Source organism: Salvia splendens, chromosome 6 (assembly GCF_004379255.2).
Source record: "Salvia splendens isolate huo1 chromosome 6, SspV2, whole genome shotgun sequence".
Taxonomy (NCBI): Eukaryota; Viridiplantae; Streptophyta; class Magnoliopsida; order Lamiales; family Lamiaceae; genus Salvia; species Salvia splendens.
The window spans coordinates 31,387,076-31,399,769 of NC_056037.1; the positions used below are offsets into that span (position 1 = coordinate 31,387,076).

Consider the following 12,694-nt stretch of genomic DNA (forward strand, 5'->3'; position numbering starts at 1 on the left):
GCGGCCGAGACGGGCTGTTGATGTCCATCGCATCCATGAGTACAGGATGAAAGCACCACTTGTTAAGAGTCGTCTACTCTCAACGGAGAAGTTCTGTCCAGTTTCCCCCAGTAACACCCCAATTCCGGCTCCTTCGTTGAGAAGGTCGGTGGCTGATTCCCGTTCTGGCGCGAAGAACGATCTTCGTCGGCAGAGATTAAGATTCCTAGAGTACTACGCAAGATAGTTGGGCAAAATAATTCTTCATTGATTAAAAGACGGAACAATGAATAGCCCTTTTTATAATCTATGGACCCTAGGGTTGGTTCAACCTATCCTAGACATCGAGAAAGAACCAACAAAGAAAATCCGACCAAAAAATAGAAAATAAAGTAATTCCATAATTATCCAAAAAATACCAAAAATAATAAATAACAAAAGACTCTATTTTAGCTAAGGAATCGGCTGGGAGCTTTCAGCCGATCTCTCGGTCTCAACGTTCTGCCCGACTCCACTGCCGGCGCCGGCACCTGCGTCTCCTCCTGCGTCTCCGATGCCGCCTCCTCTGCCTCGGCTGGGGCCAATGCGCCAGCCGCCTCCTCCGATGTGTTCTCCGTCGATGGGGTTGGCGCATTCTTAACAATATGCGTCACTGTTTGATGTGGGATCAATTTTGCTACGAAACATAATTGACAGCTGTGTAATTAGTAGTAACAGACTGTATTTAATAGAGCAATTTAATCAAATATGATCAATTACAATATCCAACCAATTGACATCAAATGACGGACAGATTAAGAGTAGCTGTTATATGATGACTGACATCACAATCATTAAATCATAGCTGGTTGGATAGTCCGGCTGATCAAACCAATAAAATCATCGATACAGACGGCAATAATAATATTTACAGGCAATTATCGTATTTATTTCATTATTTGAGCTGATTATTCAAATATGTTCCAAGTTTTAAAGAATTCTCAAAAGTAACCAACTTATACTATTTTTTTAGATTTAAAAATGTTAGGATGGGACATTTTAAGCCAAAATATTAAGACGGTGAGATATAATTATGCATAAGTTGAGACATTTCTAATCCGGAAATGATACGTCGGTTACTTTTAGAGAATTGCCTAGATGAGAGTAAGCCATTTTCGAATAATGAACTCAAGGGATGAAATAAAATCAACCATTTATTCTCCACCATATTTATTTGAGGATAATCACAAGTATGAGGTTGGATGAGCTTTCTATATATTTTTATTGACTTTTCAACCCTTTTTTCTTTAGTTTGAAGTTTTGAAGTGGATTAGCTAAATTTTTTACTTTCAACAAAAGTCTTCAATGCTGCCAGATGATGGTGCACCCAACCTGTACCGTAATAATAGTAACAAATTCAACTATAAAATGGAGTACACCAAATATTTTCAAAATTGCATTCGAGAAAGCCATTGGAATTGATTAGCAAAATAAACAAGTACAAAAGTCCTTTCAAACTAATTCTGATATAAATAGCTTCACCTAATCTTAGACCATACCACTTCATGTCTAATGCTACACTATTTATGTTAAGGATGAAGTTCCTTAACTCGTAGATTTTGCGTCGAACGTCGCGGGAGCTTTTGCCCGTCGATCAATCCGGCGTCAAAATTATGATTTTGTGCGTTTTGCACGTTTGAAAGGAAATAGAGTAAGAAAAAATAAAATAGAAGGATAATTGATATTTCTTGAATTATTGAACTAAAGAACAATGTCCACTATTTATAATAGTGAATACTAACTTAATGAGCAAGACAAAAGATATGAAAAAGATATGCAAATCCATAATTAACTAACTAAATAATAATAATAATCGTATCAATTTACAACACCACATTTTGGCTTCAAAGTGCAGCATCTTTGACCCACTACATAGACATGGAAAACACAGTCCCTTTTTGTCAATGACTTCAAATTCCAAGCATGATTCATAGTCTATAAAGTATGAAGGATTAAAGAACATGGTTGCAAACTTAGTAACTTAAGCAAAAACAACATGAGTTGGTTGATACATTATGAGCCAGAAGCTGGTCGCCATCACCTTGCCTAAGTTTTACATGCAAAGTCGAAAGCAAAAGCTTAACATTTTCACACACAAGAAAAAGGACCAAAAATATACTGTAAGGAACCTGATATTTAAGGAAGAAAACAGGAGGTGAAACTTAAATTCGAGGAAATTGATGTGATTAACAGTACCCTGCTACCTCTATATTCACTCTGCAGCAACATCTTCGCTATTACTTCCCTCTGTTTGTATGTCAGGGAGAGTGTCAAGATCCACCCGTATATCTTTCTCCTCCATGGAAGTGGAAGTATCAGATATATCAATAGCATCCTCTTGAACTTCTTCTTCAGCATTATCAGCCAATGTAGAATCCAAGCTTTCATCTCTACCATCACTTGTATCTGATTTCCCAGCATCGAATTCATTGTTCTTTTCTGAGGAGGACTCTGTAGTGTTGTTCCCTTCTTCATTCGAAGCCTCTGACCTTGAATTATCTGATACAGAAGAGTCTGTACTGTTATCAGATGAGTCAGAAAACTCCTCGGGGAGTAATCCTGTGTCTTTTGTTTCACCAGAGCCTGTTGAATTAGAGTTTGAATGAGTACTGTCCACAGTTAATATAGAATTACTGCCCTGCTCTGGATCAACAGTTTTATTGTCAGATCCTTCAGCAGATGTACCCTCGGTGCCTAACTCAGGCTTGCTGTCTGTTGCATTATCTGAGGGCAACTCCTTGCTCTCTAATGTAACCTCAGTAGTTGTGCTATTACTTATCAAATGATCAGTGGATCCTTCTGTGGTTGCATTATTAGGAGTAGAACCATTCTCAGAGTCATGTAACGTGTCATCCTTGACTAAAGTGGTTGTGATATTTGGTTGATGACCATCACCAGCTGCCTCACTTCCATCCACCTCCAAATCTTTCCTGTTCTCACCTTCATAAGTTTCTTCACTGTCATTCTCTTTCGTCTCCTCTTCTAAAACATTTCCAGGGTGTTCATTTGAGTTCTCAACATGTTCATTGACGTTTTCTGTCGCAATTTGGGTATCATGTGTCACAGCACTAGAAGCGTCATCTGCCTTGTAATGTTCCTCGCGTGCTTCGTGGGCACTCATATCTTTTGCATCATGATCAGTATCATCAGAAGTACTTTCCTTCTCTGATTGGTCATGACTTTCAGAATCTGTTTCTTGAATTTCATTATCCTCCCCATCTTCCCTCTCCCCACCATCAATCAAACTTTGTTGTTTATGAACTTCTCCATCAAGTTTCTCTTGTTCGTGCTCTTCCCTTTCATCCTCTCTATCTCCTGCCTCGTCGTCATCCCTCTCTTCGACCTTCTTGTCTTCTGAATCATCTTCACCATGCTTATCTTCCTCTCCTTCTTCAGAAGTTTCCTCTTCTTCTGATGTTTCATCATGAATCTCCTCAGAGTTCGTTTTGTCAACTCGAAGACGGATATCTTTCCTTCCAAGTCTTATAAGTTCATCACTACTAGTTTTTTGAAGTGAGCTTTTGGCATCAGTTTCATCAAATCCTGTCTTCTTGTCATGGGAATGTTTAACTTGGTATAGCAACCAAAAGCAAGCAGCCAGCAGCAAACAAACTTGCAGGACATACTTAACCTTAATCCCTTTTGATCTTTGGTTCCTGCTGGGTGATTGTCTGTACATAATGATCTCTTCAGGTATTCTCCTTTCTCACTGCTATTTGAAAGAATCTGCCATTTAACAAACTCTTTAAATGACAAATATCCACGTGAATTCAAATTTTATAAATGAAACAAGACTCAGAACTCACTTTATGAAGTTTACAATAGAGCATATCAACATTTTCTAATTCTCTTTCAAATTACTTAATCAAATAAATGTGAAAAAATGTCATTGTCATGATGACAATCAACCACACTTCCAAAAACTTGTGATGACCAGGAAACCCTTTCCACTAAGAAATTCACAGCATTGCATGTTAGAAGAGGATCAATCATTACATATATCTATCTACCCATGGAAAATGGTTTTTATTCAAGACATGGGTTTCATATTTTTGGGTTCATTCAAGAAACAAGTTTGTATACATACCCAAAACAAAAATTTTGTGTCATATTCAATGTATAGAAGCTTATATTTAACAGAAGTTAAAGGATGCTAAATTTATCAGGACATCATTGATACACAGACTGACAGACAGCATAATATCAATATGCTAAGGGTGAATGGAAAAGGAGACTGATACACTCCTTAACTAGTGAGAGCGACAAACTTTCCTAATACAGTTTCTAGTCAATCTCCCTTGCAGTCTTCCACAATATATGGTTCGAGAATTCTTTATTTAGAATGAGTAGTTTTGTTTCTAATCATCTTTTTACCAGAGTACGCAGAAAAGGGTATGAACTGTACATGATTTTCTTTGGGACACTATTAACTTGAATAATGACATTGAGTAACAAACCAAGCTCGGCCGATTACCAAAACCACATTACACCACACTCCATGACATTGTGATGGCATTGTGCAGGGAGAATTGTAGAGTGCAAAAGCAATGGATTAAGTTGTACATATATTTAATGTAAACCTCAGAAGTATCATTTTGAATAACATAACATATATAAAAACGATACTCTTGTAAGGATAATAGTTGCAGAATGTAATCTAGAATAGGAAACAAATTATACCACCCTTCTTTGCAAACTTAGGGTATGAAAGAAGATACTAAAACCCCATTCACATACATAATTCGAGTAGTAAAAAAATTCTTTGGAACTTATGTGATTCGGTCAATAATTCTGCCGTATTGCAAACTAAAACTTTATTCAGTGACCACCTTAACTACCCCGGCCCCTCTGGAGGGCAAGCAAGCTTGCATTTGACTGAATCTTTAGATATACAGAAAAATTAGAGATCAAACTACTCCTAATGAAAGTAAATGCTGAAAGCTTCGTTTTCAAGTAGCGTGATTAAATTAGCTTTACTCAATATAGTTTTGACAAAGCCCTAGGAGCTCCAAATGCTTAATTCCAATAACAAGACTCCCAGAAGTTCGCCCAGCATCTCAATTTATCTTAGATTCTTAGGTTTCCTCTACCTTAGTCTACAAATCTAAAGAAAAAACAGAAATCTACCAGAGCAAGAATTTAGGCATAAATTAGAGCAGTCAATTGTAAAGGATCTAATCCAAGATACAAGCATATATAGAAAATGGGAAACTGCAAAAAATCCAACACACAACTCAATAAATCGTCGAGGCAAAATCTCAAGGAAATGAAGTCAAAATCGAAACTCCACAACATATTTCCAAAGCCGAAGCCAGAAACAATTCATTAGAAACAATAATACTACGACATTAAAAGGTCACATGCTCATTCGGAATCCAATACAGGCCATAACGAAGTTAAAAAAAATCAACAAATTGCGAAATAAATTATCAATTATTAAGTTAAAGAACACAAAAACAATGACATACCTTCAGCCGATAAGAAGTCGGATTGAAAAACAGGAAATCGGTATAAAAAAAAAGATTTATACTTAGAAACTCGAAATTGCTGGAAAATCTCTATTGGCTGTAAATAGGAGGCCTCATCAGCTCTCTCTCACACACTCTCTCTCTCCCCTCTGATCTACTGATAATAATGGAAGAAGGTTCTTCTTTGTTGCTACTGTAGAACAAAGACATACAGTTGGACTGGGACAGAGGCTTTAATTATTTCGGATTTCAGGTTGACCCATATAAGGACCGGGTCATCTTCGGTTTCTTCCATACAGTATTTTACAATTACGCTATAAGTCGCTTTAAATTTGTTAATGTAAAGTATTTTAAGGCGGCAACAGTGTTTAAATTTTGTTCAATTTTAATTATGAAATTTTAGTGTAATTAGTATTTCCTTCAACACCATATTTAGTATACTTCTATTGATGCATTTGAGCAGACACATTTATTTAAATAGACCACTAATACAACGGCCACGGTAACTAGAAACATTTGAAACGGCACGGGTTTTAATGCACAATTTGGTAAAGTAAAAAAGAAGGAGACCAACAATTGGTAAAGTAAGAGAGAGTGAGAAAATTGGTAAAGTAATAGAAATAGAGAAAAAAGTAATGAAATTAATGTTAGTGGATTATGGGGCCTACTTTATTAGTGGTATAAGTAGTAAATAAATTGATGTATAGTGGTGTAAAGATTTCCTAAAATAGAAAGTTTGAAAGTTGTTATTTTAAAGAACAGACTAAAATGGAAAGATTTGCTATTTTTAAAGAACGGAGGGAGTAAGTAACTAAAGAATTAGATGATATAATTGGCCTCTATCTAATTATTTAGTAACTTTTGTGTAACATACTTAAGATAATTGCTTCCTAACGCTACTACGAACTTAACATGACTTTCCGATATTTACATCAAAATTTTAAGAATAAATGTCAATTTTCTAAATATATGACCAAAATACTAATTTGATCTAAACATTTGCTCTTTGAAAACATCCATAACAAATGAAAATGTCGCCGAAGTAGTCCTTTTTTTTACGGTTTCGTAAAAAATTAACGGTCAACGCTAATTGCACGGTAGCATGACCGTTAGTTTTTTTACGGAACCATAAGAAAATGACCACTAGACAAGGATTTCATTTGTTATGGACCTATTTTTAAAAAGAGGGAACATCATTTTTGGTCCACAAACTTTGCCAAAGTATCATTTTAGGTCCGTGAATATTGAAAATATCATTTTAGGTCCGTGAACTTTGAGTTAGTATCATTTGAGGTACTTTTTACTATTTCCAAGTTTTTTTGGACAAAAATACCCTCAATACCTTAAAGTGTATATATTTTTAATAAATTTATCATATACTCATAATTTTTTATAAATATCTTTACAATATATTTTTGACAAATTTTCTAAATATAATTTGACCTTAAATATTACTATCACTTAATTTTGTGACATGCAAGTAAAATTGCTTCTTCAATTTTTTATATTATTATTTTTTAATTGAATAAAGAACTTTTCTTTAATAATAAAAAATTGAATAAAGATCTTTTCTTGCATGTCACAAAATTAAATGATAATATTGAAGGTCAAATTATATTTAGAAAATTTGTCAAAAATATATTGTAAAGATATTTATAAAAAGATCTTTATTTATTTTTTTATTATTAAAGAAAGTTCTTTATTCAAATTTTAAAAAAAATTAATATAAAAAATTGAAGAAGCAATTTTACTTGCATGTCACAAAATTAAGTGATAATATTTAAGGTCAAATTATATTTAGAAAATTTGTCAAAAATATATTATAAAGATATTTATAAAAAGATCTTTATTCAATTTTTTATTATTAAAGAAAGTTCTTTATTCAATTTTTTAAAAAAATTAATATAAAAAATTGAAGAAGCAATTATACTTGCATGTCACAAAATTAAGTGATAATATTTAAGGTCAAATTATATTTAGAAAATTTGTCAAAAATATATTGTAAAGATATTTATAAAAAAATATGAGTATATGATAAATTTATTAAAAATATATACACTTTAAGGTATTGAGGGTATTTTCGTCCAAAAAAACTTGGAAATAGTAAAATGTACCTCAAAGTTCACGGACCTAAAATGATACTTTAGCAAAGTTCGTAGACCAAAAATGATGTTCTCTCTTTTATAAAAGTGGATGTTTTGGTCATATATTTAAGACTAAAATTTATCTTTGCTCAAATTTAATAGCTTTTGCCGGTATCAATTACTATTTGGTTGATTGAATCCATTGGCATACGAAATGTACCGCTGGATTTGTGAAATTTTAGAATGATGAAGAATCTAAAGTGAAAAACGCACATGATTATAGAATGATGTATCGTGTCTCATCATCGATTTTTGCAAATTTTAATAATTCTATTAGTCCATCATATATATATACTTATAAATTTAATTTAGAATAAATGTCAAAATTAGTCCTGAACATATGCTCATTTTATGATTTTGACCCTAAACATTATTTTTTGAATTTTCGCATCCCAAACATTTCAACTCGAATCACAATCGATCCAAAACTAACTTGATTTTGACCAAATTAAGTCGTTAATTATGATTACTAACTCCCTAATTCGTCACCCCATTTGCATATGTTAGGAAATTTATCTTGCGTCAAAATGTAGAATCCAACCACCTCTTGATATAATGTAGAATCCAACCACCTCTTGATATAATTAGGGAGTTAGTAATCATACTTAACGTCTTAATTTGGTCAAAGTCATGATTAAAAACGTTGACAGTTAAAATTTGACGGAAAAGTTAGTTTTGGACCGATTGTGATCCGAGTTGAAATGTTTGGGATGCGAAAATTCAAAAGATAATGTCTAGGACCAAAATCGTAAAATGGACATGTGTTCAGGACCAATTTTTGCCTTTAGTCTTTAATTTATATAATAAAATCTTAAAAAATAGTGAGATTAATATTGCAAGACAAAAGTTGGATCAATAATTACACATAATCAGAAACAGTTGAGCTGCAATTAGCTAGCCCTTACACTTTATAATTTATATATTGTGTGGAGTAATACATTAGTTTTTTTTCATGGCTATAAAAGAGAGCCTCAATTTATTATAGAGCAGAAACCTTATATTTCCACTGCTTTCCTCTGTCTATAAATTAGCTTAATTATATTATGAATTATTAATAAGGCATCTCCCCTTCCCAGTTGCCTGGTTGATGGTAGCTGCAGACGACGTAGTACCAGCCATTGTTGCAACGGACGCGGGCGCACCCTATCTGGGTCGAGTCGTGCCACACCACCTGCGTGTAGTGCAGGCACTGGTTCGTGCCGATGCAGCAGTTGTTTGTGTGGTCATAATATTGCTTCTCCGCAGCCCACAGGTTCACCGCAGAGACGCCCGTGAAGGTGCTGCTGCCCTTGGCTAGGTTTTCCCCATACGGGCCGTAGGAGTGCGTCAGCGCGCAATCCCCGACCCTGGAGTTGGCATAGTTTAAGGCGTAGGTGGCCAGTGTGGCATTCCACGTCACCGCCCCCACGCCCACTTGGGTCCGGGGGCTATTATGGGCGTTCACATAGTCCTGCGCCGCGTTCTGGGCACGGGCAGTACTTATTAGGCCTAGAATGGAAACAAGGGTGATCAAGAAATATTTGTGGCAAGCCATTGTCATTTGTGAATATGTATGGAATGTTTAATTTTTTTTGTATTTTGAGTGATGGTGATGATGAAGGGATAACCTATTAGGTATTTATAGGGAATTATGTGGATTATTGTATGTTATGGTGCCCTAGTATTTAGCAAATGACATGTGCATGGAAAGGGGTATTTGTGACTGTTATGTTACAACAATTTTAAGCAACTCTAAAGTTGCTAATTTGTTTATTACATATTGGGGGCCTATTAGTTACTACAATAATCAAAATTGCAAAAGTTTGTGTACTAATTAGCAACTATAATTACTCCTTTAATTAGATGAAAATTCAGGTTTACTAAAAGGAGGGGATTAAGTGTTGCTAAAGTGGCGGATAATTTCTTCAGGTGGTTGTAATTTGTTGATTCTTCACTCAAATCCCAATGAAAAGTACTTGGTGTATAAGCATGGTTTTTTTAATCAGATGCAGCTTACTTGGGGTTTTATCAACTTTGACATTTTAATAGAATTGACTACATTAATTTCAAAATAAAAAAGATAAGTTAATGCATGCACGTAATAGGATGCCGCACAAGTGGCAAAAGGCTTATTATGATTGGAAACATATTTCCTAGTGAGTAATAATCACAATATATTTTGTCCTGTCTTTTTTTTATATTTGTAATATATTGGTCAAATAACAATTCTTAGATGACACATAAGTTAACACAGTTTGAAAGAAAGAGGTATGCCAAGATCTTAAATGCAAATATTCTAAAAAGGATCTTATTGAATGCAAATTGGAATAGCTTGATTTGCATTTAAATTCTAATTAATATACAAGAATGAAAAAATTAAAATTTAGGGATGAAATCAAGTTGAGAAACAAAAGAAAAGAGGTGGTTGCAATTTGTTAAGTCTCCACTCAAATCCCTAGAAAATTTGTCAAGAGTAATTAGAGCCTGATCAATAGACAAAATTTGAACTATAATTTCAAAGTGAAGAGATAAGTAAATGCATGCACGGATCAATATGCTTATAATTGGTTGAAACATATTGTTAAGGACGTTTCCCTTAACAAGCACCGGCGGCGAGTTTCGCTCGGCGGTGGAGATAAATTTCCGGCGGCCAATAGGCTCGGCGGACGATTGCAGAGTTTCTGTGCGCGGGAGTCGCTCCCGTCGGGCAGATAACTCGGCGATTGATAGAATACTCCGGCGTCCAATTAGGATCGGCGGAGGGAATCCAAAATTAGGATTGGAAAACACACGTTATATTTGGGAGAGAAAATATTTCATTAATTGATTGAATGAATAAAAAAGATAACAGTCTATCCTATTTATAATGCTACTGACTTAATGAACAAGAAAACAAAGATATAGAAAAAGATATGCTAAATCCCTATAATATCTAAACTAATAGAGGTTCGTATCAACTCCCCCACAGTTAAAATCCACCTTGTCCTCAAGGTGGGAACCACGAAGCAAAAAGGAGAGTTGAAAGCAGAAGCTTCGGCGAGGCAACTCCTCCTGGATCAAACACACACCGAACAGTTGAACGTCTCCCTTCTTCACTTCCATAAAAAATCAACAAAGGAGACCCAACTTTGGCGGAAAAATTCCTTGCCAAATCGAAAAGCTTGTCCACGCCTCCCAGAATGCCCAAGCATGGCATGTCATTACTCGGAGGGATCAACCTTGCATCTTTGTCGAGCGATGTTGATCGATGATTCATACTTGGAACATCACCGACATTCAAATCCACATTGACACAAGCAATTACGGGCAATTCGGTGTAAGCACCATCTCCTTTCTTGCCCAAACAATTTCCAACAATATTTTGGGATGACACTTGAACAACATTGAGTGAGGCGATTATCTTCTCCACTTCACCAATAGAACCATCCTCCTCTTTATCTTCTAGCAATGTCTCCTCATTTTCACCAATCTTCTCATCAGATACCCCAACGAGCACTTGCGGTGGCTCATTGTCGTTCTTGACAATCCCTTTGTTCTTGAGGAACTCTCCAGGGGACTCGTTGTTTGGAACATCAAGAGGAGCGTCGGTAATGTCATTGGGAACATCATCACCGAATACTATCGTGGGAGTATTATCAGTTTTCTCTTCGGCTAAATTCTCATCTTGAATGTTCTCCTCAAACTCATCCCCATCATCCGCATAACAGAGAATGCGTTGTTTACACACATGTCTCATCACCCATTTCTCGGGACAGTGCCAGCAGAGACCCAACCTGGACCGTTCTGACTTCTCCGCCTGGGAGACCCGTATTAGAGGCAGGCGTGGCTGCTCCGGAGTTTGACTGGTCACACGTGCGGTCTGACTGTACAGGTCTCGCATTGGCTTTTCGGTGGAGTAGCGGGGCTGGTGGGAGGCGGGCTGGACTCGCGCTCTCACCTCCTCCCAAGGGCGAGGTCGGTCCCAGCACGTCTCCGAGCGTCGGGGCCGATCAACGGTCGGGTAGCCGCGGTCCTGCTGTTGCGCCGGTGGGTCCCAACAGGTAGGTCGGCGCTTGGGCGGTGATGGCGAGTACATATCTAGCTCATATGATGAAGAATGTTGATATGCAGTGGTCCGACGGGTCCATGGTGGGTCCCAGCAAGTGGGCTGTCGGGTGTGGCAAGGGTGAAACGGCTGCACGAGTTGAGGGAAATTGTATTTACGATGGCAATAGCTGGCGTAGTCGTATGACATGTCGACGGACTGAATCGTGGTTGTGGTAGAAATGGTGGTGATTTATTTGGGGATATGGATGAACGCAGACGGAGGATGCTGAGCTCTGGATGAAAGCACCAGTTGTTAAGGACGTTTCCCTTAACAAGCACCGGCGGCGAGTTTCGCTCGGCGGTGGAGATAAATTTCCGGCGGCCAATAGGCTCGGCGGACGATTGCAGAGTTTCTGTGCGCGGGAGTCGCTCCCGTCGGGCAGATAACTCGGCGATTGATAGAATACTCCGGCGTCCAATTAGGATCGGCGGAGGGAATCCAAAATTAGGATTGGAAAACACACGTTATATTTGGGAGAGAAAATATTTCATTAATTGATTGAATGAATAAAAAAGATAACAGTCTATCCTATTTATAATGCTACTGATTTAATGAACAAGAAAACAAAGATATAGAAAAAGATATGCTAAATCCCTATAATATCTAAACTAATAGAGGTTCGTATCACATATTTTTTTATATGATATCCTATATTTAAAAATTAAAATAAAGTCGGTCAAATAACTTTGCTTGAAAGACACACATTAACACCATTAAAGGATAGAGTCGCGTAGACCCGTAATGCATTTAAGTAGCTAGATTATAGCAGATTCTTGTCATAATAAAGAAACGAAAAAAAAGGGAAAAAAAGGAATACTTAGGGATCGGATTAATCAAGTACTATAACTTAATTGATAATTTGGCGAAGAAACATAATTAATGATGGCTTTAGAATATAATGCAGAATATGACTCATTTAAATTCTCAAAAATTGTGAATTAACGCAGTTCAAGGCTATGGTTCAGTTGTCGTTTACCTTCGTAAATTTTCTATTTCTT

General features: G+C 36.3%; 2 protein-coding genes across 2 annotated transcripts; both read right to left on the reverse strand.

The window, feature by feature from the left end:
• Positions 1–1,970: 1,970 nt before the first annotated feature.
• LOC121810078 (dentin sialophosphoprotein-like) lies at positions 1,971–5,701 on the reverse strand. The gene is made up of 2 exons (XM_042210975.1): positions 5,487–5,701; positions 1,971–3,744 (listed from the first exon to the last, which is right to left on the reverse strand). Exon 2 carries the CDS (start codon positions 3,695–3,697, stop codon positions 2,231–2,233), a length of 1,467 nt encoding a protein of 488 aa, XP_042066909.1. The 5' UTR covers positions 3,698–3,744; positions 5,487–5,701; the 3' UTR covers positions 1,971–2,230.
• Positions 5,702–8,681: 2,980 nt separating this feature from the next.
• On the reverse strand, positions 8,682–9,173 carry LOC121809109 (pathogenesis-related leaf protein 6-like; the record flags this gene model as incomplete). The annotated part of the gene is made up of 1 exon (XM_042209654.1): positions 8,682–9,173. A coding segment is annotated over one exon (492 nt), but the record flags the coding sequence as incomplete, so codon positions are not given.
• Between the last annotated feature and the right edge of the window lie 3,521 nt (positions 9,174–12,694).